At 34.5% G+C, this 24,363-nt stretch overlaps 2 protein-coding genes across 7 annotated transcripts in view; both read right to left on the minus strand.

The window, feature by feature from the left end:
- The window catches only part of LOC133519992 (uncharacterized), a 270,730-nt gene that overhangs the window by 188,538 nt on the left and 57,829 nt on the right, over positions 1 to 24,363 (minus strand). The window lies entirely within an intron of this gene.
- On the minus strand, positions 9,757 to 12,035 carry LOC133519454 (sodium channel protein Nach-like). The gene has a single exon (XM_061853459.1). It carries the CDS (start codon positions 11,856 to 11,858, stop codon positions 10,425 to 10,427), a length of 1,434 nt encoding a protein of 477 aa, XP_061709443.1. The 5' UTR covers positions 11,859 to 12,035; the 3' UTR covers positions 9,757 to 10,424.

Genomic DNA, 24,363 nt, shown 5'->3' on the forward strand with positions numbered 1-24,363 from the left:
GGCTACATACGTACAGAATACAGATCTTATAACTATCTGGTACATGTATGTTTAATTATATTTCTTATACAGTAAATACGTCAATGGCAAACAAGTACACAGCTTGTAACTCCTAGGATATTAAAAACCCGGACACTCCTTTTCGGCTGACAGTTTATTTCACATCCAGAGCGAAAAGGTAAAGTGGATTCCATGAGATATTAAAAAGAAATATAAATTTCACTTACCTACAATCAAGCTTAACAAAGCTTTTAAGCAAATTCGAAGAACAATCAGTCTTAAAAAGGTGTCCCTCTTTAGCCAGCTTTGCAAGAAGAAAGTTCTTCTCTAACCTTGTAGTTTAAAAGTAATTAAAAGTACTCACAGGGTTCATTAGGAACTGTTTAAATTCGAAGTTGAGGGCACAAAGTTTCTACCTTTTAAGGAACGCGGTCACAGAACTAAAATAGGTCATAAAATTAAAGTATGTGTATAAGTTAGGCCTCGAGTGTTTTATATAAGGTAGCTTACCTACTCATTTACTTTAGATATATTACTCTTTAGAAAGGCACACCTCAGTAAAAAGGTACAAAAGAAAAAAGGAAAGAAACAATTGATTAAATGTAAAGGCAGACAACAGGCGGTCTTATCGCTCATCGTCATCCGTAACATAAATTAAATATTAAATATTTTCTGTTTAGGTATTATGTAAATGATATCTTATATTTGATTTATCATTTCAATATATTTTATTTATACTACTTAATTGTAATAGATGGCTCATTTTCTATCTATTTAACTAGATTATTTTTCATAGGTCAATATTCGCATTTTAAAGATGCTCTAAACGTTTATATAATGAAACACCTAAATATCTTAATATTCAATTATAATAAAATTTTAAGAAACCAACGATATCTATCTTCTAGCGTTAAGTTCAAATCTATTAAGAAAAGTGCTCAATTTAAAAGTTATGCGACCAGCGTTTATGAATAGTTTACGCGGACCCATCGACCGAACAAACTCCGGAACTTTGCGGAAGTTAGGATGAACTGTGTTAGAAAAGCTATAAATTTTTAATGGCCTTTTAATCACCAACACTAAGTACTTAGCTTTCCTTGGAATCTATTTACGTTTAATTGATCACATTGAAATGTTTTTTTTCATTTCGTAGTGCACGTTCAGAACTCTCCCTTATTCAATATTACCCACTGAACTGAACTTACAGGCCGATTCAAACGTATACTAATATTATCAGACTGACATGTGACTGATGTCATTCAAATATAGTGCATTTCGCTCGTACTTGTCCGTAAGTGTATTGGTGCGGGCGAGACGCACGATAACTAAATAATATGATTCAAATATCATTTAAATTGAAATATAAAGCCAATTCGAATTCGTTTTATTAGGTGAGCGCAAATCAATCAAAAAAATATGACCTATCAAGATTAATTCAACTTTTAGCTAACCTAAATGAAGTAATTCATAAGGACAGAGTATTCTTCACCCCCCCCCCCCCCCCCCCCCCAGCTATCAAACATTTTGCCTGGCCTAGGAACATCGGACCCATTTTTTTGCGGCTTAAGGGCAAACAAAGCGCAACACAAGATAAGCAAATACAACCTATAATATAAGCAAAAAACCGTTGGAATAACAATTTTGCTCGTAGGTAATAGACATTGTAACAAGACAATCTCAGAAGAAAAATGAGAGGGGAGAAAATATAATTGTGAAATCTAAAGAGTACTGAAGTACACAACTCAAGCATGAGAATATATGTAATACAGCGGTGGCAGCATTGTTCCATTGTTATCACTTGTCACTATGCCTGTCACTTTCGCGCTTACATACTTGTTAGAACGTGACAGGCATGGTAGCAAATAATAAAGAGCCAACCATCTTACTCCTACAGGAAATTTGTCAAATCAAAATGATACCTTTATCATCTCTAAGCAGGCCATAGGAAATAATTGTAATTTAAAGTGTTGTGAGTCATATAGCTAGGATGTTTCAGGAGATGTGAGCAGGATCAACCCTGCGGTTCAGTAAATAATAAGCAACTGTTCGGTCGGTAAAAGTTATAGGTCCAACTGAGTATGGTAACCAGGGTCATAACAGGTCATGGAATATTTAACAAACATCTTTTTATAACCGGTGTTACAGACAGTCCCCTATGCCGAGGATGCATGGACAGAAGAAACAACGTGGTGCTGGAATGCAACGGAGCATGTCTCATGACTCATGAATTACCCTGTATTTGACTAATTTTAAGGTTTACTGACGTATTTTAGCGCGACATTTTTCGCGCGTTTAGTTTAAGGTCAAGAATTACATTAACAATTATTGAACGTTTTAAAATCATATTAAGTAAGTAAGTCAGTAAGTAACAAAAACTTTATTGTACAAAAAATATTGGTTACAGCAGATAATACATATAATGATGTAGTACACAGGCAATCTTATCATATTTCGACGACCGGTTTGGCCTAGTGGGTAGTGACCCTGCCTACGAAGCCGATGGTCCCGGGTTCAAATCCTGGTAAAGGCATGTATTTGTGTGATGAGCATGGATATTTGTTCCTGAGTCATGGGTGTTTTCTATGTATTTAAGTATTTATAAATATTTGTATATTATATATATCGTTGTCTAAGTGCCCTCAACACAAGCCTTATTGAGCTTACTGTGGGACTTAGTCAATTTGTGTAATAATGTCCTATAATATTTATTATTTATATTTAGAATAAATAGGTACAATACATTGTTCGTACGACAAAAGTTGCGATTGGACCTTGGTTACCTAACTTTAATTTATGTATTAGAGATTCGTTAACTCATGTAATCAATGATCTTAATTAAAATAATATAAAAACGGACACTTCAGATAAATCGCTATACCTAATAAAAACAACCTCATTATTCATACTGAATCCTTATTTTTTCCTCAGAACGTTATTATTCAGCTGCGGATGATTCTCATCTCATTTCCGTGAGCATTCTGATTGTGCCAATGCTTGTGTTCGTTGAATACGATTTGAAAAAGCGAATCGAATATTACAGAAAAGTAAATTCGACGGCATTTATACTTGTAATTTGATTCTGTAGCATTGCAAATGTTTTTTCAACACACTTGCTCAAAACGACGTTTTTATTCCACCGATTTTTGGCTCATAATCCTAGATATTAAACACGCGTGCTTTTTCAGTATATTATAACACTCGCGCTTTTTCATTATATTATTTGACTGAGTTAAGAAGATAACTGATTGCTAATACTATGCATGGGAACGGAGCCTTCTTAATTTGGTCGAGTAATATATTTTTTTTAAACAACTATTTATTTTTATTTATTTATTTTTTTAGATTTCAGATGTTAGTTCAAAGAGGTTTTATCACACCAAACATAATTTATGGATTAAATTTTCTCGTAAATTACATTAATGAATAAACATGACATTTTGTCAATTTGATCTCCATCCGTCGAATAGAAATACGAAAATATTCGCTACTTCATTTTTTTAAATGGCTGTTTGTCGATTTCGTTCGCGCCTTTGCCTTGCGCGCGCATTGCAATCGTGAGTAAAAAAAATAACGCGCCAGCCATTTTCCGTATTTGTCATATAATAGGAATAGTTTTGCATGTTTTTAGTTTATATATTGAAGAAAATGTCATTTTCAAGCATTGAAAATGAAGAACACATAAAATTGACGCTGCCAGTAATACTAATAGAGGCAAGAGCCGAGAACGATAGCCTTTTACCATCAAAATCGGGTGAAAAATAATTGGCGGTATATGAAACTTTTATTCACTAGAAAACCAGCAAAAACGCCCAGTCTTTCTTGGAAAACGTGTTGGTAGCTTACTTCAATGAGCTAGCGAATAAGTGCCTACAAGCCCAGCACGCTTTGGTGCAATTATTCGATGTTTAAACTGTAAGTCACCTTTTTGAAAATTGTACTTTTACTGATTTGGCAAAAAATATCTATTTTATAAGTTTTGTTTTGTGTGTGTTAAAAAACGTCGTATGAAACGTGTGTGCATTGGTCATTACACACATCGGCTTTCTTATTGCGTGCTCGCTTACAGCTCGCGCGCATAATATCGCCTCGTGTGTAATGACCAACTTAGCACACTTGTATCATAATGTACTATTAAAAACCATCTTGTATGTAGGCATACAAGATGTTGATAAGAGTGAGAAATTTCATACAAATAGGTATTACCCGTTCGCTTCAAGTTGGCAGTTATCTCCCCGCCCGCTTCCCCGCGTCACCCCTTCTAACGCCCTCCACTCGGCCACCACAGCAGCTTTACAACTACTTTTATTACTTACACTTAATACAAAATAAAAAATACATAAAAATAGTACTTGTGACATTATCATGTAACGGTCGCCGAACTGCCAACTTGACGGGAACGAGTACTTAGTATAAACCTTTGATTCTTTTATTCTTGGGGTAAATACAGAACGCGCTTAAAAATTAATGTGTGTGATGTAGACGGTTATTTAGGTTCAGAAATCCGTTAATAATTTTAAGTGCTATCCACATCAAAGAAAGGTACATCGAAACAAAAACACTGTGTATCAGAATGACCCGGCTCGGTAAAATCTACCGACATAGTGGCTTTCTGAAAAACAAAAACAGTTGGTGAACTTTCATTTGAGTCCTTTGATCCATTGTAATCTTAATTAATATTGACAGTTAAGTCTGAGCGTCGGCGTCTAGTCACCGCTATGGAAAATGGCATCGCTGCGCAGTTGCGCCAAGGTTGCGTCCAGCAGCCACAGAGTTGAGTAGACGCCGACGCTCGGGAGACGCTAGTGTTTGGTAGCCCTAACGCGGCCGGTACACTTGTAAGTTTTACTTACATAAGTAGGGACACAGCTATACTATAGAGTGAGAGATGAATATCATTATCTCATTCTAACAAATAGCTTTGTCCTTACTTACGTAAGTAAAACTTACAAGTGTACCGGCCGCCTTAGATACTCTCATATGAGTTAATGTCACATGACATTACATTACTACCAATTTATTTGTTTGCAATGTTTTTTATTATTATTTGTTATTTACTTAAACCTTATTATATGATATAAACCGGCGGACTTAATGCCTTAACATATTCTCTACAAACAATAATTAGGTCAAATAGAACCTTGTAGGTAATGCAGGATTGTAGGGGCTTAACGAAAATCATAATAGATAGATAGAATACTCTTTATTAATAATAATAATAATAATAAATAAATAAATAAATATTATAGGACATTATTACACAAATTGACAAAGTCCCACAGTAAGCTCAATAAGGCTTGTGTTGAGGGTACTTAGACAACGATATATATAATATATAAATACATAGAAAACACCCATGACTCAGGAACAAATATCCATGCTCATCACACGAATAAATGCCCTTACCAGGATTTGAACCCGGGACCATCAGCTTCGTAGGCAGGGTCACTACCCACTAGGCCAAACCGGTCGTCTTTATTGGCACACCTCAGTAAAAATATACAAGAAAAATAAACAATTGATTAAATTTAGAGGCAGACAACAGGCGGTAATACTTACCTAAAAATATTTATGTAAATATGAACGTTATTACTGAATAAAGAGCAACTGTCGGAATCTCCACACAAGAAATTCTCGTTGGTCGACATGTAGCACATATAGAGATACGACAAATAAACAGCGGACTACTCCTTGCGCCAGATGTGGAACTTAGCACTTACTAACAAGTTAGAAACCGGCAATGTTCTACCCTTCGTGTTCTCGAAGGTCCTAATTCGGGTGATGTTTCTACCTAGATATATAGAACTACAGTCTCTTAGACAAAAGTCTGTACAGCTGTTGGGGTTACGCCATTATTAATTTATAGTAATAAGGGTCGTGTAGTTCGGCTATAATTTATTTTGTTTGTCAAGTTTGAAGTTTTTGACGTATCTTAAAGTTCGAATCGGGCCGTGTCCCTAAATAACTCCAAAGAGTCTTAGTTAATTTACGTAGATATATTAAATTATAAATTTCTGTACGGCTATCATGAGCTGACACTTGACGTTTACGCTAGCGAATGCGTCAGCACGATCGCAGTTGATCTCGCTCGCATTGCTGTATTGGTGCGATCGAGAGGGAACGCGATCGAGATCACGCAGTCGCTAGCGTAAAAGTCAAATGCCAACTCATGGTAGCCGTGTTGGTAGGCGTAAGTAAACAAGCTTACGTGTAGAACAAGTCATTCTGATGTCCTTCACATAGACTAGTAATTATTGAGTGTCTTAACGCGCTTGAGGCATGCCAAATTTTTTATTGCTGTTATGAAAAAAATAACTTCAGTTGTTCTTGCGTGGACGTCATTAATTACGAGTAGCTTCGCTGTAACTGGATTCGTTACAAAACGAAATTTTTCGTTGAATTCAGTGATATCGATATAAATTGGTATCTGTTGTGATATGACTGTTTTTACTGCTTTGTTCTGTGGAATGACTGTACAATGTAAATAATTATAGCAACACATAGTTAATAACCATAAATAATAAATAAATATGATAGGACATTATTACACAAATTGACTAAGTCCCACAGTAAGCTCAATAAGGCTTGTGTTGAGGGTACTTAGAAAACGATATATATAATATATAAATATTTATAAATACTTAAATACATAGAAAACACCCATGACTCAGGAACAAATATCCATGCTCATCACACGAATAAATGCCCTTACCAGGATTTGAACCCGTGGCCATCAGCTTCGTAGGCAGGGTCACTAGACCAAACTGGTCGTCAACCATACATCGGGGTTTTCGGTGCGGGAATGTTTTCGTGTATTTATAACTTTGTTTATTGTAAAATTACCAAATTATGAATTAAAAATAGACAGTAAACTCCAAATGCGCTTAGAAATATTAAAATAGTATCGGTTTTCATAGTTTTTACCTGTTTTTTGGCTAGTGTAAAACATTCTCGCACTAAAAACCCCGATGTATATTAATAACCTAAACTTAACCAGTTATGTGGCTCGCGGTTGATATCAGTGAAATCGGCTTTTTTGCCCTGGAGAGTAAATTTGTCCTTTGAAGAATCATGGGCCAAATATTTACAGAATGTAAAAAAAATTGTTTTATGATTCATAGTAATAGTTGACAATTTACACAGCCCTATTTTGCTTAATACGTAGATTTTTGTGGGTTGGCAACATTTACACTTTAGAACAAAATTGGTTATGTTATAGATAACTTACTAAATTAGACTTATCATTTTAGCACAATTTTATTTACTACGAGTACTGCACACATTGCTTGAAGGTTTAAAATTGCCTCAGATAGCATAAGTTCCTAAAACTTACAAAAACAGATAGGAACTAAGCAGCGAGTGAGAAAAAGTGAAAAAAGGATAATACATATTTTACATAAACGACTTATCCAGAAAAAATACGGAAAGGGATGTTATAAGTTTTTACCTCTGACAGGCTGTTAGAAACAAACTTTCCGGGTAGATACACACTACCAGTGTTTTTAGTTTGAAACTGTTCTTAGGAGGTTTGGTGCAGCTGTTTGAATTACTAGCATAAAAAATACTTGCGAGTTAACTGCGAAAAAAACACAATTAAGGCAAGTTGTTGTCAGATTATCCCAAAGCCGCTTTGGTAATAATTGGTAATCCTTTATCGCATTGGCATGCATATTTTGCGGAGTTACTTCAACTAAGGGCCACCCCACACTAGCGTCTTTTGACCGTCGGTGTCTAGTCAGCGCTATGGAAAATGGCGTCGCTGCGCAGTTGCGCCAACGTTGCGTCGAGCAGCAGCCATAGAGTTGCTAGATACCGACGCTCGAAAGACGCCAGTGTGGGGCCTCTAAATTGATCTTCCGTCGAAACTTGAACCCTCTCAGATACCAAGCTACGGTATCATCGCTACTCAGATTATCCAAACATACAACTGTTGCTGTTATTACTTAGGTATAGTCTGCCTTGCATGCAGATTAGGCATCTGCTGAGTATAATATCTAGAACTGATATTGATTTTTGTGACAGAATACAAAACAACAGAATGAGCATCGTCCAAATTGCGTCATTAGTCCATTTCTAAACCGCCTAATGGTAAAACTCACCCATTAGCTTAATAATGTAATGTAGCACGGTAGAAAAGCCGAAACTTTTCAGACTACTCCCACACTCCCACGTTGTTTACAAAAGGCTAATGTTTTTGTGTAATAAAGAAGGATAGACAGAACGTTGGTAATTTCTTTCTAATTCACTTCGCCTTTTTGATGAAATATATGGGTTGCACCTTTTTCTAAATTTCCGAAAGAAAAAAGGCAAAGCATGTTGAGACAGAATTTCTTCGTATAATATCCTACCGGGTTAGTGATGAAAACTAATACTTGTACCAGTATTTTAACTTTATTTGTCTCTTACAAAAATAATTATAACCTATTTACAATACAATACAATACAAATACTCTTTATTGCACACCTCGATACAGAATCAGTACAAATAATACAACACATAAAGAAGAGGTAAACAACAGGCAGTCTTATCGCTAAAAAGCGATCTCTTCCAGACAACCTTATTTATTTACAATAAAGACGACGTCCTCACTATATTATATTATAACTTGTCCGTAATCGAACGGACCACTTGTCACTGCATACCCGTCTTTTTACAACAAACAAGGTCCTTACATTCGTTTTTTGCAAGTAATACACATGTTTTTGAATATTTACTACTATTTAAGGCATGCTAACTATGTGCAGCCTCCAAGCACTCAAATACCCTAGGGTTTAGAATTAAAATACACTTAGATTGGGAAATTGTCTTTATTGATTTAGATAATAATAATTATAAGAGGTTTGTTAATTAGTAGAGACTTAATAATTAGAAACTTAATCAGTTGGCTCATCGGCTTCTTTCCAACAGTGAACAACACTTCAGGGCAATGAAATGCCGTCACTATGTAATTCTTAAAAAGTGACCCGTTTTCGTTGCTCACGAGAAAAAATGTAGGATGAGTATTTCATAAATCTCAGATGTTTTGAACGGATATCGTCAAAAAATATTTTCTTAAAATATTCCATTATAGTTTAATTTTCTTACATTCTTCTGTTAAAATGAAAGTATGTAAGTTAGTTGAATTTGTAATTTAAAAATATTGCAGCATTTTTATCTAAGTATATTTGGAAATCTTATCACAAAAGACTAGACAATTTATAAAAAAAATAGTGTGGATATAACAATAAAAAAATCGAATAGTCAAGTGAGCAGAGACCGATTTCCGAAATTTTTATCCGATTTTGTTATTAATAGAACTTCAAGTAATCCTCCACTTGAAACAAAATGTCACTAAAACTTGTGAAATTTCACAAATCAGTCTGAGATGTGAAATAGACTTATAATTTTCCATCTGCTAAGAATATATTTTTCCGGAAGGAAAAAAAAAATAAGCACAGAAGGCCAGAAAAATATTATACCCATTCTGTGTTGCGTCTAAATGCTTAGTACATTTTTGTAAGTACTCAGGGTTTGTCACCAAAGCTTGAAACAGCCTTTTAGATATTAGAATTAAATTTTTCAGATAAACTGCTTACATTCGCAGGCAAATGTAAAGGGATCTATCTGCCCGCGTAGCCAACATGCCATTCATTAACGCTCAGTATCGTAGCGTAGTCATCACTCTCTATCACTCTTCCATATTAGTGCGACAGTGACATTTGCGTTTCGTTCGCTACAGAGCTTTATCGATTGGCATGTGGGCTACGCGGGCCGATGCGAAAGTTATTTATCAACGCAAGCAAATTAAGAATGTACGTAGAATAATAGACGCAACGAAATTAGATATTGTGATAAATATGATTTAATTATAATACTGGTTCAATTTCAAGTATAGTTTGGATAATTTTAATCAGGTATTTGGGTTATTCTACTTTTTACTGTCGGTTTTTGTGTCCCCAAAAGAAAATATTTGATTTTTATGTTTATAAGTGATGTAGTTTTTCAAATGTTTAAATTAATTTTTATAAAGCACATTTTAATATATATATATATTTATAGTAACAAAATTGTCATTATGAGTAAAAGAGCTGGGACGGTAACATAGTTGTATATTTGCATACTCCACGCTATAAATTCAAAAAAAACAAGGGTCGAATATTGATGTTTATTTGTGCTTGTTCAGTTTTAAGTAGTTAGTGTAAGTTAAAAATCATTACGAATATTAAAATTTAAAGGTTCTTTGAAATCATAAAAACCTGCCGTGAAAAGTAGAATGACCCATTTAAAATACATATGTTGGCTTTAGGTATCGGTGAGTGTACAGTATAAGTTAATAAATATAAACTGTTATAACTTTGTTTGTCGAATATCTAGCCGTAACAACAACTGGTGCCTTCTTATTTGGGAACTAACACCAAACAAAGTGTTTCATGACTATCAAAAACCCTTAATTCTTATACTTCCATCGCTTAAAGCAAAGATAATAAAAAACTTCAACTATAGATAATAGAGAACCGCCAAAGCAGAGACCGAAGCTGTTTCCAATCGCGACTACGAGGTCGAGCGTCGTGCGGGCAACCTGCCGGGTGATCCGTTCATAGGGTCGGTTACTCAAAGAAAATTTTGCGCTCCTCGCTTTCACGTTTTCTTCAGGCTCAAAAAAATCTTTAGCAACCACGTTAAAATCCGGTTCTTCACAAGACGGTAAACAGTCACAAATTAAGCCCGTTTCATTCATCCCAGGCACTCTTAGTTTTCTTAATATTCTAAAGTTGTTTGATAGGCATTTCAATCCTTCCAAATCACAATACCGTTCCTCGTATATTTGAGGAGAAAAGTGATGAGTGCAGTTGCAGAGTTCCAACTGAGCATCAATACGACATTGGCTAATACAACCAGAATAACTGTAGTATTTATAAGCTATATAATTTTCTGGAACTTCATTTGGGAATCTACATTGACGAATTTCTGGAGATAGCAAAGACACTTCTGGTTCATTCACGACATTCGTTATAGAATATGTCACGTTAGCTTCTGCACCAAATAGAACTGTCAACCTCCGATCGTATTCCATGTTCCAGAATGGGATGTCTTCTGGTGCGTGCAGGAATGCTTCATAATCTTGAGACGCCACAATTTCTATTGAAGCTTGCCTATCTTTATTTGATGTTTGGTAAACAGGTGACTTCTTGGGACCATGCACATTATTCATTGAATAACACGTGCCGTATTCCGTTATTATTGGCTGGAAACTGCTGCAACATTCGAAAGGTATTCCATTCCATTTGCAGCTTAATAACAAATCTTTGCATTCTGAACGAACAGCCAGACTTAGTTGACCAAAATCTGTGGGACAGAGAGGTTCGTTGTCGCAGAGAGCAAAACAACTGTGACATAAACCGTTGAAAAATCCAATTTCCCCGATGAATCGGTCAAGCTTACCTTTATCTCCAGGATTGATTTCCTGGCTAAGCATATATATTTTGTCAACGTTGGGTATTTCACAAAGGGTTATCGATGCAAAAGTTGTGTTCCAATCTAGATAATCCGTTCTCGTCGTAAACCGAATTGTGTTCTCTTGGTAGTGGTTGTAGTATCTGCGAATCGTGGCTACGGCAGCAATCCACACATGGACGTAAATAATAAAGTAAATTAACCTGTATATAAAATGCACATCTTTCCGCATGAAAAAACTTGGTCCGTGAACTGTCAGATGTTCGCAAGTATGTTGGAATCGTCGGTAAAATACTAAGACGTGGCCCTTAATTTTAGACCACATTTTCAGTCGCTTTACGACCGTGCCGTTCCTGTGAGCGGCGAAGTGAGAATGAATCAAAGGGATCCACGTCGTTTGGTTAAATAAGGTACGCATAAAGCACATCTAAAAGGTTTCCATTTAGATAATGTTTTGTAAGCGGTATCATTGTCCGAAAAGTGTAATATACCTTCAATAAATGCTATAAAACAACGGCGATACAAAGATTAAAAGCTTTTGATAAAAGCACAATCTATTATCTAGATAAATTATAATAGGTATAAAATATATCGTCACAGTAGTAATGATGTTTCTATTACACTTGATCATACGGTGTTATTCTACACCGCCTGAGTATCAGAGAGTAATAGCCGATATTTTCATATTGCTTATGATGTTTTTGTGATATCCAGAGCCCGTACATTTTATGCCGTTGACAGAAAAATGACGTCACGCTACATAGAGTGATTCAAATTAGTATTTTCGTAATAATTAATCATTTGTCAACCTCTTTAGGTAACTGATACATATACTTGACAATCAGTATAGAAACGTCTAACTGACTTTCGTTTTATTGTCACACAAATAAATAATAGATTATTAATTTATGAAATATTTTTGGTTTTTAACAGTGTAACAAGCTTTTATTCACGTAACAAGTATTTATTATGATACTCATCAATAAGTAAGTAACCTAAATTTGTAGTAACTCCCTGTATGTTAAATTACGTCATTTTTGCGTCAACGGAATGAAAAGTATGGGCCCTGGTGATGTCCAATAGACCTTAAAAGCAAAACACTTAAGACAAATATTTATAATATTTAGATAAGGAGACTTCAGTAGGTACGTATTTGGAGTAAATTGCAAAAAAATACGTAGTTTAATAACTGTAAATCGTTAAAGATAGTTGATTCCATTGTGTATTGACAATTAAGCAGTTTACAGTTAGGTGCAAAAGTAAGTCGAATGTAGTACCTTAGTAGTATGCAGATATATTTATAATAGTTAGGCATTATTTAAATGTTTAAAACACAATTTGTAGATTATGAAAGGCTGTCACAATCAATCCACAAAGGCTAAACTGTGAAATTCTTACTTTGTTACAACCCCGATATTTACCGAACCTCTGTATATAGGAAATACTCAAAATTATTAAATCAGGGAATGGATAACTGTATACGACAAGTAAATAACAGATTGGCTCATATATTTTTTATAGAAAACTATTGTGAATAAAGAGTGTATTGCAAAACTGAATCATTGAAATTATATATTTTTTCTATGATATAGGAGGCAAACGAGCAGACGGATTGCCTGATAGTAAGCGATTACCGCCGCCATGCACACCAAAGGGGTTGCAAGTTGTCGGCATTTATATGGAGCGAACCACTAATCCACTTTTGCGCCAATAATATAGGTAGAGAGTGGTTTAAAACTGGGTCAAAGGTAATGACATTTTAAATATAATTTCAATAATCTATCTAGAGTATCCTTAAGTATCCTTTGTGAATAATATAGATTTTAAGTTAATTTTACTAACCATATATGGACTTCTGGGTCTGAAATAAAGATTTATTAATTTATTTATTTATTTATTTAAGAGGGGACGGCCGTTTCTCCATACAAACTTAGTTCCCATTTTCCTCTCTGGATATTGATATAATGGAAAGTATTTTACATAATTTGATGTATATTAACAATAGCTATTTCCTTACGTTTGACTATTTTCGATTTTTTGATTATTGTAAAAACTAGGAGAGAACAGTTGTCATAAAAAAATTAAATGCTCCTAACTCGTATAATTTTAAAATACTAAAACATCAATATATCGGTCGATATATAAGAAATTGTGTCAAAGTATTTTCAATAATGTTAATATCCAGAGAGGAAAATGAGGACTACGTTTGTATGAAAAGGCGATTTCGCGCGGGTCCTCCACTTTCGTCTATAGGAAAGCTACTTAAAAAGTCAGTGAAAACTTTTATTAGTATTTTATTTATTTTTACTATATGTACCTATGTGGCTTGTAAGCAGGACTTCTGGAAGAATAAACATAATTAAATATGTGTCTCAATTGTTTCTGAATTTGACATGTACAAAAAAAAATAGATTCATATGTATGTTAACGAGAAATAATTTACTGCTAACATAATTACTTACCAATTTCATATTAATTTAAGATTCATCTTTAAGTAGTAAGTACAATGCCATTCAGCTTTGCATCTAACAATATTTATTTATTTAAGTTACATATCCACATAAAAACGTGTTAGCGTATGCTTTATACAAATTTATATGTGTATGAAATAAGTGCAATAAAAACAATAGGTACAGTCAGCATCAATAGTAGCGGATGAAACAACGCGCCAAAAGTAAGTAAGTAAGTAAGTAAATATTCTTTATTGCACCAACAATTATACATTTATACATTTAGTATCTGACATCTCAGATAACTTTTCCAAATATAGATAAATTTCTAAAATTCATGTTCCAAAGTATATCCTTTACAGTCTCAGTTGTTCTATAATAAAGACATCAGTTTTTATTAAGCGGTTATAGAATGGTAGATACTTATGAAGCGTTATTTGATCCGGTTTTTTGATGCTGACTGTACAATACGATTTCCATGGTTAATTTCCGTAGCAGAATTGGATCAATTAACTTAGATTATTTACAGGTCGTTTATGCTTAATTATGTAAAAACACCTAAAAAACACCTAATTAGGTACCAGTTTTATTCAAATGTGATACCGACTATACCGCTATAATGCCTGAAATCAACAAAAAATTGCGTCACACGTCATATACATTGGTAAATATAAGTACCTAAGGCTGTAACATAACATAATATTGGCTGGAAATCTGTCTCCCTGTTGAACATAATCCGACATATTGCTCTCAGCCACCCTGCGGTTGACGGTATAACACCTAGTAACGCGCTCTGAGAAATACAGAGTATTTGTCTTTACCACGAGTTTACACTGTGACTACATCCACTTAAGCCAAATTTCATGTGTGTGCGGAAGTTAACGAGGTCAATTTCATATAATAATTATAGTACGATAAAAATATTTTTGTACATTATTTCCTTATATTTGTATATTTATTAATGACTAAAACTGCTCGTATTTATAATCATAAATATCAGTAATTTTTATTTCAGTAACACTTACTATCTATCTATACATAAATGCTTGTGTCGCGACTGACTGACTGACTGATTCATCAACACAGAGTCGAAACCACAAAAGCTAGAAAGTTTAAATTTGCACACTAGGTTGCATTTATATAGTGTACAAGAGATAAGAAGCGATTTTGTAAAATTAATTTATATAAATATATTTAATTAATTTATCTTATTAATTTTATTAACAGCTTTGAATAAAATGTACTTCACAATAAAAACGACACCCTGCCCTTGTTATGGAGATATATCATAACTAAATAATCAGAAATCGAATTTGTATACAATGTGCACCGAGCCATTTCTACTTAAATCACGTCTAAGCAGTGGAATTTGTAATTGAATTAGGCGACGTTAGAGGCTCAAACCGCGTTCCTAGTGTCATCGCGACCTACTTACCCAATCCGTACACATTTCACAATCGGCTAATTAGGTTACAGAGAATTATGCGATATGAATATTAATACTAACAAAGTTATAGAGCACGGTACCATCGCCCACACTGTTAACTGTCCATCGGTGGACCTTATTACAAAAGGCATAAGCTCCACCAATGGACAGTTAAGAGTGTTGCTGTTTTTACTATATGCTGTTATTTAGGGAAAGGTAATAGAAGTAAAACGAGAAATAAATATTGTAAAATTGAGAAACATAATTTAATTAAAACAGTAGTTTAGCTAGTTATACTAAAACTATCTATGGCAGTGTTGCCAGAGCGCTTACAGCTTAATGTACGTTCATACGTCAAAAAAGGTACGATTTGGGTAAAAAAAGTACGGTTTTTTTTTTATTGTTCAAATTCCTTAAAGAAACAATATTTACATTGAACACATCTTTGTAACTGTCACAAATTAGTGTATTGACGTCATATTTAACCAATTTTGTTTCACATTGAGAAAATCACTCTCAAATCGAATCATTGACTCAGTCGCAATCCACGAAGTAACTTCTGTACAAAAAAAATTTTTTGTTATAATAGGGTTGTTTCCAATTTTTTGAAACGCTCGTATTACGTTCTATATTAACTAAAAGTTGCCCTAAAATTCAACTTTATACTAAAAACGGCTTTAAATATGTTAAATGAACAAAATATATTTTGACGGATGCTTTCGCGCCCAAAACGCTCTTTGAAAATTGAGTGACGTCACAGTTTACGGTTTGACACATAACTACATACACACGTAGAAGATACGAGCTGTCAAACGACATTTGTCATTTGTTGTCTATCGCCTAACTGTCAACAGTGTCAATCCGCGAGTTGTGACGTCATCAAAATCTTCAAAGACGTTTCGAGTTTGGTTACGTGACGTGTGCCAAAAGATATTTTAAATTCAATATTTACAAAAATATGGTCAGGAAAGATTACAAACTCCCCTAAAAGTAGTTTAACATGTTCTTATAATCCAAAAGAATTTATTGGGATACAATTCTGCCCTAAGATTTGTAGGTGGAAACAACCCTATTACAATGTTTGATTGTGAAAATTAACGGTTTGTAATTTTTCCGACGATTTTATCTAAGGTGTTAACGTCAACGCTTGGATAGTACTTCAAATGTGTTCGCCCAAGTGTGTAGTACGCCTGCTGTCACTGTCAGCTTGACTTGACATTGACATTGAGTACCTCTTGTGTCGATGTCAAAATTAGTGCTTACTGGGGTAAAATCAGGATCCCTAGTTAGTCTAGGGATCCTGATAGTAGGGGTGACAGGACTGATAAGATTAGGAACCACTAGTATAACCTACTACTAGTAGTAGAGAGCTTATTTGGGACAACCGACTGGTCGCCGTCCAGTGGGTCGGCCCAGATACCGCTGGAGCGACAGTGTACAGGCGGATCTGTGCCAACTCAAAGCCGACAACTGGCAGGAAGTGGCACAGGATCGGGACAGGTGGCATTCTCTCGTTTTGGAGGCCAAGACCCTCTTTGGATCACTGCGCCACAATAGTTAGTTAGTTAGTTAGTATAACCTATGCATATAACTTTGTTATTCCGGATTCTAAAAAGGTTATAAATCAGCATCAACTTTTGTCTACATTTTGCGATTGCAATTTGCAATAAAGAAAAGAACTATGTATTTTAAAGTACAAAATACAACTCATTTGTTTTAAGTATTTGTCTCAGGACAGTAATTAAATTCTAACATAGCAAAGTTAAATTTTATATACATGAAAAATAAAGTGGCTGGCCGAATTTTGACTGAGTTTTGTAATCTGGATAAAACAAAGTACACGCAGATGACTTAGTAACTTTCTCCCGGATATGCAAATGTATATAAATTAAAAATAAATACATTTGAATAAGGTAACCACCTTACAAGATAAACAAACATGATTTATTTACCTGATACCCCAACCCTGACCCTGACTTACCTGATAGCCCATGAGCAAAATTAAATTCTCTCTCAGCTTTTTTTACTTTTAGACTTTTTTATTTTTCTTCAAACAACTGCAGCGGAAGCAATCAGTGAGCAAGTAATTTGCAATATTATTTTTAAAGTTTTCAAACTAGGAAACGAAGGCAAGAAAAGACAAAACTGAACATTGGTTGAACGAACCCGCGCATTTCCATTTTCTTTCCTAGCTTGAAAAAAATAGAGATCACAGGTAAGACACAACTGCCGACTGCAACTTGTACGTAGTTTGGACGTGTGTTGTCTATAGTAATTTTTTTATGTTGGCCATCACTGTCAGATTAGGAATTTTGCCCTGAACCAACATAACGAAAATTTTTTTTTTGTTAAACAAATAAAACAATCATTCATCAAAATGTACGATTTTAGTACGATGTACGCTGCATACAAAAAAGGTACGCAAGGGTCCAAAAAAAGTACGTAAAACCGTACTAAAAGGTACGATTTGGCAACACTGATCTATGGGCGTTCACTTTTTCGTCCGCTAACGAAAAATAGTATGATCAACGCTAACTGGCGCGGAAACGTGCGACGGAATTTACCTACAATGGCACCCGCGTGCGTGCGCCCGCTACGTGCACCCGTGCCAGCTAGCGGACGGCCTGCTTGGTATAATGACATTAATCACACAGCTCATGGCTGGCTCCTTCGAGCAACGCCGGGAAGGGGACGGCAGGCATTCATAATATTTTCCCTCTACCGAAGCATAGGTACAACTGTACCTATAACGGTTCATGTTGTGACTCGTCCGTACACAAAAAGAGATCGAGGTGTGCAAGATTTGTCTTTGACGTGTGTCATTTTCTATGTATTTGTGTTGTCATTACAGATTAGACTTTGTATGTAATTAGTGAGAAGTGCGACTGTGGGCACGTTTCCCCCCACAAAAAATAGCAGAATGATTTTTTTCAGTAAGATATCGCTTAGGCTCCTCCCTTCCGACGTTTCGGAAGCCGGTGTTGCTCGAAGGCTGGCTCAGTGGATCATTATTTAAAAACAATTAATTAGAGTATCGCAGCCATTTCAGGTGATTAAATACAGACAGTGCATCCCTTCACAACCAATTCAAGCCCATAAACTGCAGTTATAATATTAGTAAACGAATTTTATAATTGTGTGTATAATAAAGTAAACAATAATAATATTACCGCTCGCGTTTTGCAAGTTTTACGAATCATACATTTTCTTTAGACAACATGATCAAAGGCATAACTTTTATGGAGGGACTCTGTATATAACAGATACAAATATACTACACATATCAGTTAGGTATATTAATAACTATTGCGATTTTGCTTACTATCTTATTATTTATTTTAAGTAGATTCTTATATAGGTAGGTCCTCAATAGTTTTATAAACTCCATTCAGGAGGATAAAATGTCTCAAGCTTAGATCATATAAAAATTTTAATGAAATAAAGCACTGAAATTAAATTAAATTATTCATTTAGAAAGATTAATTAAATAAAACAAAAGCGAATCAAGTGAAATAAAGGAATAATTTTGTTATACGGATTTAGTCGTTCGCTGTTCATAATTCAAGCGACGGCGACTTAGTCACAATCACAAAGTTACATGATTTATATACAGTACTTTAACTACGCTACATTATATATTTACTACGTTTACATACATACATACATATAATCACGCCTATTTCCCGAAGGGGTAGGCAGAGACCACGGATTTCCACTTGCTACGATCCTGACATACTACGTTTACATGTATTAAAAAATATAGATACCTATCTAATATTGATACAGTTTAAAAAAAGCAAGTCGATGGAAATCGTGTTCTGGTGACTACCCCGGTACTGAGTAAAATAAGCAGCGATTTGGTTCAAAATTACATCTCAAAACTTTTTTTGTAGTAGAAGAACTGCGTTGCAATTTGCGAAACATGCATCTTTTTATGGATTCCAGAAATCTTTTTTTCTTATTAAAAGGACGTAACAGCCGGTAAGATACGTTGTTATTGCTGGAATAGCTTTTTATATTTTATGAAGGTACGGAACCCTCCATTATGCATGTTTTTTAAAGGTACACCTAACATATCTAACAATAAGCTGTCTCGCAGAAAATTGTGTTATAGACTAGATTATTTGGCGACGAAAAACGGACAGGAAGTTACGGTACTGATTATTAAGTATTGTGTGATGATAACTTTATTGTTAGTTCTCCGGAGCTGAGTTTTGAATTATTAAGCTGGAACTGGCGCTCGTTGTATACAAGAATTCAGTTTGTACCGAACATAGATCGTACGAAGTGCTATCTAACTCATAGACTACATCAGCCCGTGTAAATAATAAAACAACACATTGCAGGTAGTTTGCTATAGGCTGTGAATGTTTATAGGTCGTTTTTTTTGCATTAGAAATATAATCTTTTTTTTATTATAAAAGCACTTTAGAAAAATAAGTCACAGCAAATATGTAACAACTAGAAATCATATACGATTATTTACATTATTTTGCTTTCGTAAGTAATATAAACTAAAAACTTAAAAACGCTTTCTTAATAATTTTCTATAACAAGACACGTCAATATTGTTTACCTTTTTTTCTATTACTAAAACAACGAAGCATACAAAGTTAATTTGGATACGTACTTCAATTGTTACTTAGATATACAGCATGTAGTAATATTTTATGCACAAGATGTTACCTCTATCGTTACCAGCCCTTTCCTTAACTTATATTTATTTATTCCATTAATTCTCTAAAATTAGGATTTATTCCACTTTGTGATGCACTATAAATAATATACAGTGTCCATCGATTGTCAAGTATTAACACGTGGCTTCGCTGCCGGTAGTGTGTGTTGAAGTTTTGACAGTTAATTTGAAGTATGGTAATATTTTCCTATGATCCGCATCCTGTTTATACCGTGATATATACAGCATCATATGCATACAATTCACATTGCATGGGTCTTACAAATTTTAAAGTATGCTCAACTTGTTCGCGTCTTTTCTGTAGAAATCTAAGTTAAATTCATCTAAAGAAAATTTTTACGCTGCACTCACTCAAATAAGAAATATGTAGTCGCTAACTTTTAATGTTTTGTCCACAAAAGTGACCTTTTTCGAAAATGTGCTTGACCCATAAAATTAGTCATATTAATTTTAATCCAAATAAAATGAGCCCGACATGGCCGTATGATTCAAAGTGATACTTTTTTAACCACGTCGGCAGCAAGCTAGTATAAGCAGTTACCGTAGCCTATTTGCTATGGACGCTTGGAACTTCAAAGGTTTCTCTGCGCGTTTCCAATCCTTTATAAACCCGTACACTCCTTCCTCTCTTTGACCCCATACTGCGAACAAACCTCGGGGACTTCATTCGATATACTTGTAAAAAAAAACTGAATTTATGCATTACTAATCTGGCTTTTTGATTAGTGTATTTTATGAAATTCATATTCGCTTATAAGAAGTGTTGTTGCACACGATGCGCTTGTTATCTATGCCACCTCTGTTTTTGTATGAAATCTATGTTGACTGAATTTTTGAATTTATTCCGTGACCATAGAGATTCAGACTCTGAATTTTTGAAAAAAAAAACAGCTCGTGTGTGTTGTGCCTTAAAACCCAACTTGCATAGTTGGCGAAACACGTGGCGTTGACCGGATGTAGTAAGCTATTATAATAATTTATTATGCATGTAGTATGCAAAGGACGATATTTTAGTGCCTATTTATGTAATAATGTGGTTAATGTCGTACAAATTAATAATTAATGAGCACCCAGCATTAACCGAAAGAAAATCAATGTTATTAAGCTTGAGGTTCATCAACCAAACAAAACGCTAAACAGTGAAGGCCTTTAACCCTTGCTAAAATAATGGTTAGAAAATCAGCCGTGTTGGTTCTTTATTGTATGGATTTCTGAATGCCACTTAACTTACCGACAAGGTGTTACATATGAAACTGTAGCCACCGTGCAGGCCAGGATCTCGACGACTCAGATAAAAAACTTCAATTTGTATTATTAAATAGATATAATCCAAAGATACTGGTTTACTGGGTTATTGCCGGTTAAATGTAGAAATTGGTGGTTGATAGTATGGAGGGTGATAAAAAAGTGATTCAGCAACATTTTACAATAAAAAAGGTGGTTTCAATTTAGGTGCCTCTAATTGGTACTTTTGAAAAAGCCTCCGAATACTAGCCTAGACCGGCTGCATTAGCAACTGCATTAGGGATATATTGATATTATAGAAATCAAAAGATCCGTTCCCAACAAAAACTATCAAGATAGCAGAGCGGACTTAGAAATTTATTTTATATAATAAAACATTCAGTACTTTTACTTCAGATATTACCAATACATAGTAGAATCGGGCCGGGCGGGGGCTGCATGAACAGAAGGGGTCCGTTGATTGTTAATGTGAGGGGTAAACAGTGTAAACGCAGCTCTTCGCCATTACTGCCATTAGTAACCCAGGAAAAAAATCTTTTTACGCATAATTTACGAGATTGGTGGGAATGAATAACTAAGTTTACAGAGGGTCGGTTTTTTCACCCAAGTATTTAGCAATCAAGATAAGAAATGGATTCCGATTAGAGTTTCTGTTTAAAAAATATTTCATCAACTGAAAATTAGAACGACTGGACGGATATTATGAAAGACTTTAGAACATTACAATCATGTGGGCCAATTGTACCCAGCGGGTAAGTATACGCATTGCAGTTTTAGCGGCTCTCGTTGTCGACAACTGATGTAAACCTTATACATTTTGTTTACATTTGAGAGTCAAGTAACAAGTACTACGGCGCATATTAGTAGCGCAAATGATGTGGATACTTCCGTGACGATTTAGTTTTTGCTCCATTTTAATCATTATTTTGTTCAAATTCGTAAGGAGGTATGGTAAAAGCTAATGAGAAATCAAAGTGACTATCGATAAGTGGTCTAAAGCAGCGCTTATTTGTGCTTTTTAGATTTCTTTAATGGGATCTTTTATATTCATGTTCATGCCTGATGCATGCCTATCAATGTTTCAACGTGCATTTACTTTAATCGTTATGCATATAATTAATCAAAAGCATGCGGACACTTACTCGACGATACGGGCAAGTATCCGCAGTTTCCTTGTTAATTAAAAAGTTTAATAATTATAACAATTGTCATTAAAATTATATTATTTGTTACGATCTGATATTGATCACAAAGGTTTATTAAATTAAAATAAAGTTTATCCATTAATCAAATAAGAATTTTATGCCAGAAGTACTCGTATTTTTCTAAAAACTGCGTTGCAAATGGATTAAATGGAACTTTAATTTTTGGTTTGAAATTCTCATTTATTTAGGATTATTCTAAGTATCACCGGTGATCACTGCAAATACAGCAATATTGTACATTTATTGGACAGTCTTATCACGTATTATGTTCTCAAAAGTAGTTCCATGAGTATCGTTGCACAAAAATGGCTGTGTGCAATGCTTTAAGTCCTCTAAGCCCTTTTATATGAACTCAGTCGTATTCACCTACTTAGTTGCTGTGAGATAAATTATTGGCTTCTGCGATAAAGCCGCTACCGACAACGCTGAAACGAAGTTTTACCACGGAGAATGGCTTTATAGTGGATAAAACCGAAAAGCGGTTCGATGCACAATGTGCTTCGCTTTTGCGGCGTTGTCGGTCATGCTGCGGTTACGCTTCCACAGCTGAAGTAAAAACAGTAACTAAAATTTACCCTCATATTCACAAAACTTATCACACCTATGTTTAATATTTTTCCTTTTGAGTAAAAAAAGAATCTAAATGTCGGTCAGGCACAGACGATTATCAACAGAACTGACAGGATTGAAAGACATTTATGAATAACGATATAAATTGTACTGTGTACTGTCCACCAGTAAGAGCAGTAGGTAACAATGTTTGTATATTCATTTTTATTAATAATAACCATAGTCCTTTTGACTTGTTTTTTTTTTAATTATTATATTAGTTACGAGCGATAACCAAAATTCATACAAATTATTAAAAGCTCCTAACTCCTATAATGATAAAAATTTAAAAAATCATACGAAGGTGCATAGTTATGTTTAATGCACATCAAATTGCGTAAAATAAAAATATCGTTTATGTTAATCCTGAAAAATGGGGGCAAGCGGTCAAGTGACGTCGTGCCCTTTCATTTCAAAACTGATTTTTATTTTTATACTCGATAGCATAAAAAATCTTATATTTCATGCAGTGTAAACTATTCACAAAGAAATACTTTATGTAAGAGAATGAGAAATGAGATAATATCTACTTTGTTATCAACAAAATGAACTTTTCATTTTTGGCTTAGATGTTCTCAATGAGCTTGATTTCAGTAGGAATATCCAGTGATATTTATTATTACTCATACTGCCACACTTTTACTGCGCCATGTTGTAGGTCACCGTTATTGTGGAGTTACAACGTAGAAAGCTTGTATCGCGCCACTAAAACAAGATTCACCCGCAAATGGTTCTCTTCGCTCATTTAATAAATCCATCGAGCACTTTAGCTGCAAGTTTCACTCATGTAATTTGTATAGCTCTGAAACTCTGTTTAACTTTTCGACAGTATTCTCGATACATTTGGGATTTGTTGAAATAAATCACTTACTGTTGTATATCGTTCCAATAGTGAAGTAAAGTTTTAGGTGCCGTACAACTGGAAATTAATTTCTAAGTACACAGAGTGTCAGACGCCTCTAGTCTGCAGCTGAGTGAACATGGGCGCGAGTAAGTAACTACGAAATCGAAATCATAAGTATCTATACCTATAGTATTCTCCATACTCGACGGATACGATGAAAGATGTCATCTCAATACAATTTTGCAAGATTTGGATTTTTAGGTTATAAATTATATGGAGATGACACCTGTCACCCAACCCATCGAGTTTGAATAATAATTTAAGTTTATATAAGTCCCGTTAATATTTATAATAAACCTCTGTTCGGGAAACAAATGGATACTATTACACTTGGTTTTTATTGTTTATATTGTTTATATTTTATTCTATTGTAAATACAGATTTTTCATAAGTAACG

Source organism: Cydia pomonella, chromosome 7 (assembly GCF_033807575.1).
Source record: "Cydia pomonella isolate Wapato2018A chromosome 7, ilCydPomo1, whole genome shotgun sequence".
Taxonomy (NCBI): domain Eukaryota; kingdom Metazoa; phylum Arthropoda; class Insecta; order Lepidoptera; family Tortricidae; genus Cydia; species Cydia pomonella.

Excerpts from the sequence above, each read along its gene's own strand:
- LOC133519454 (XM_061853459.1), bottom strand. The coding sequence starts at position 11,858 with ATGTGCTTTATGCGTACCTTATTTAACCAAACGACGTGGATCCCTTTG.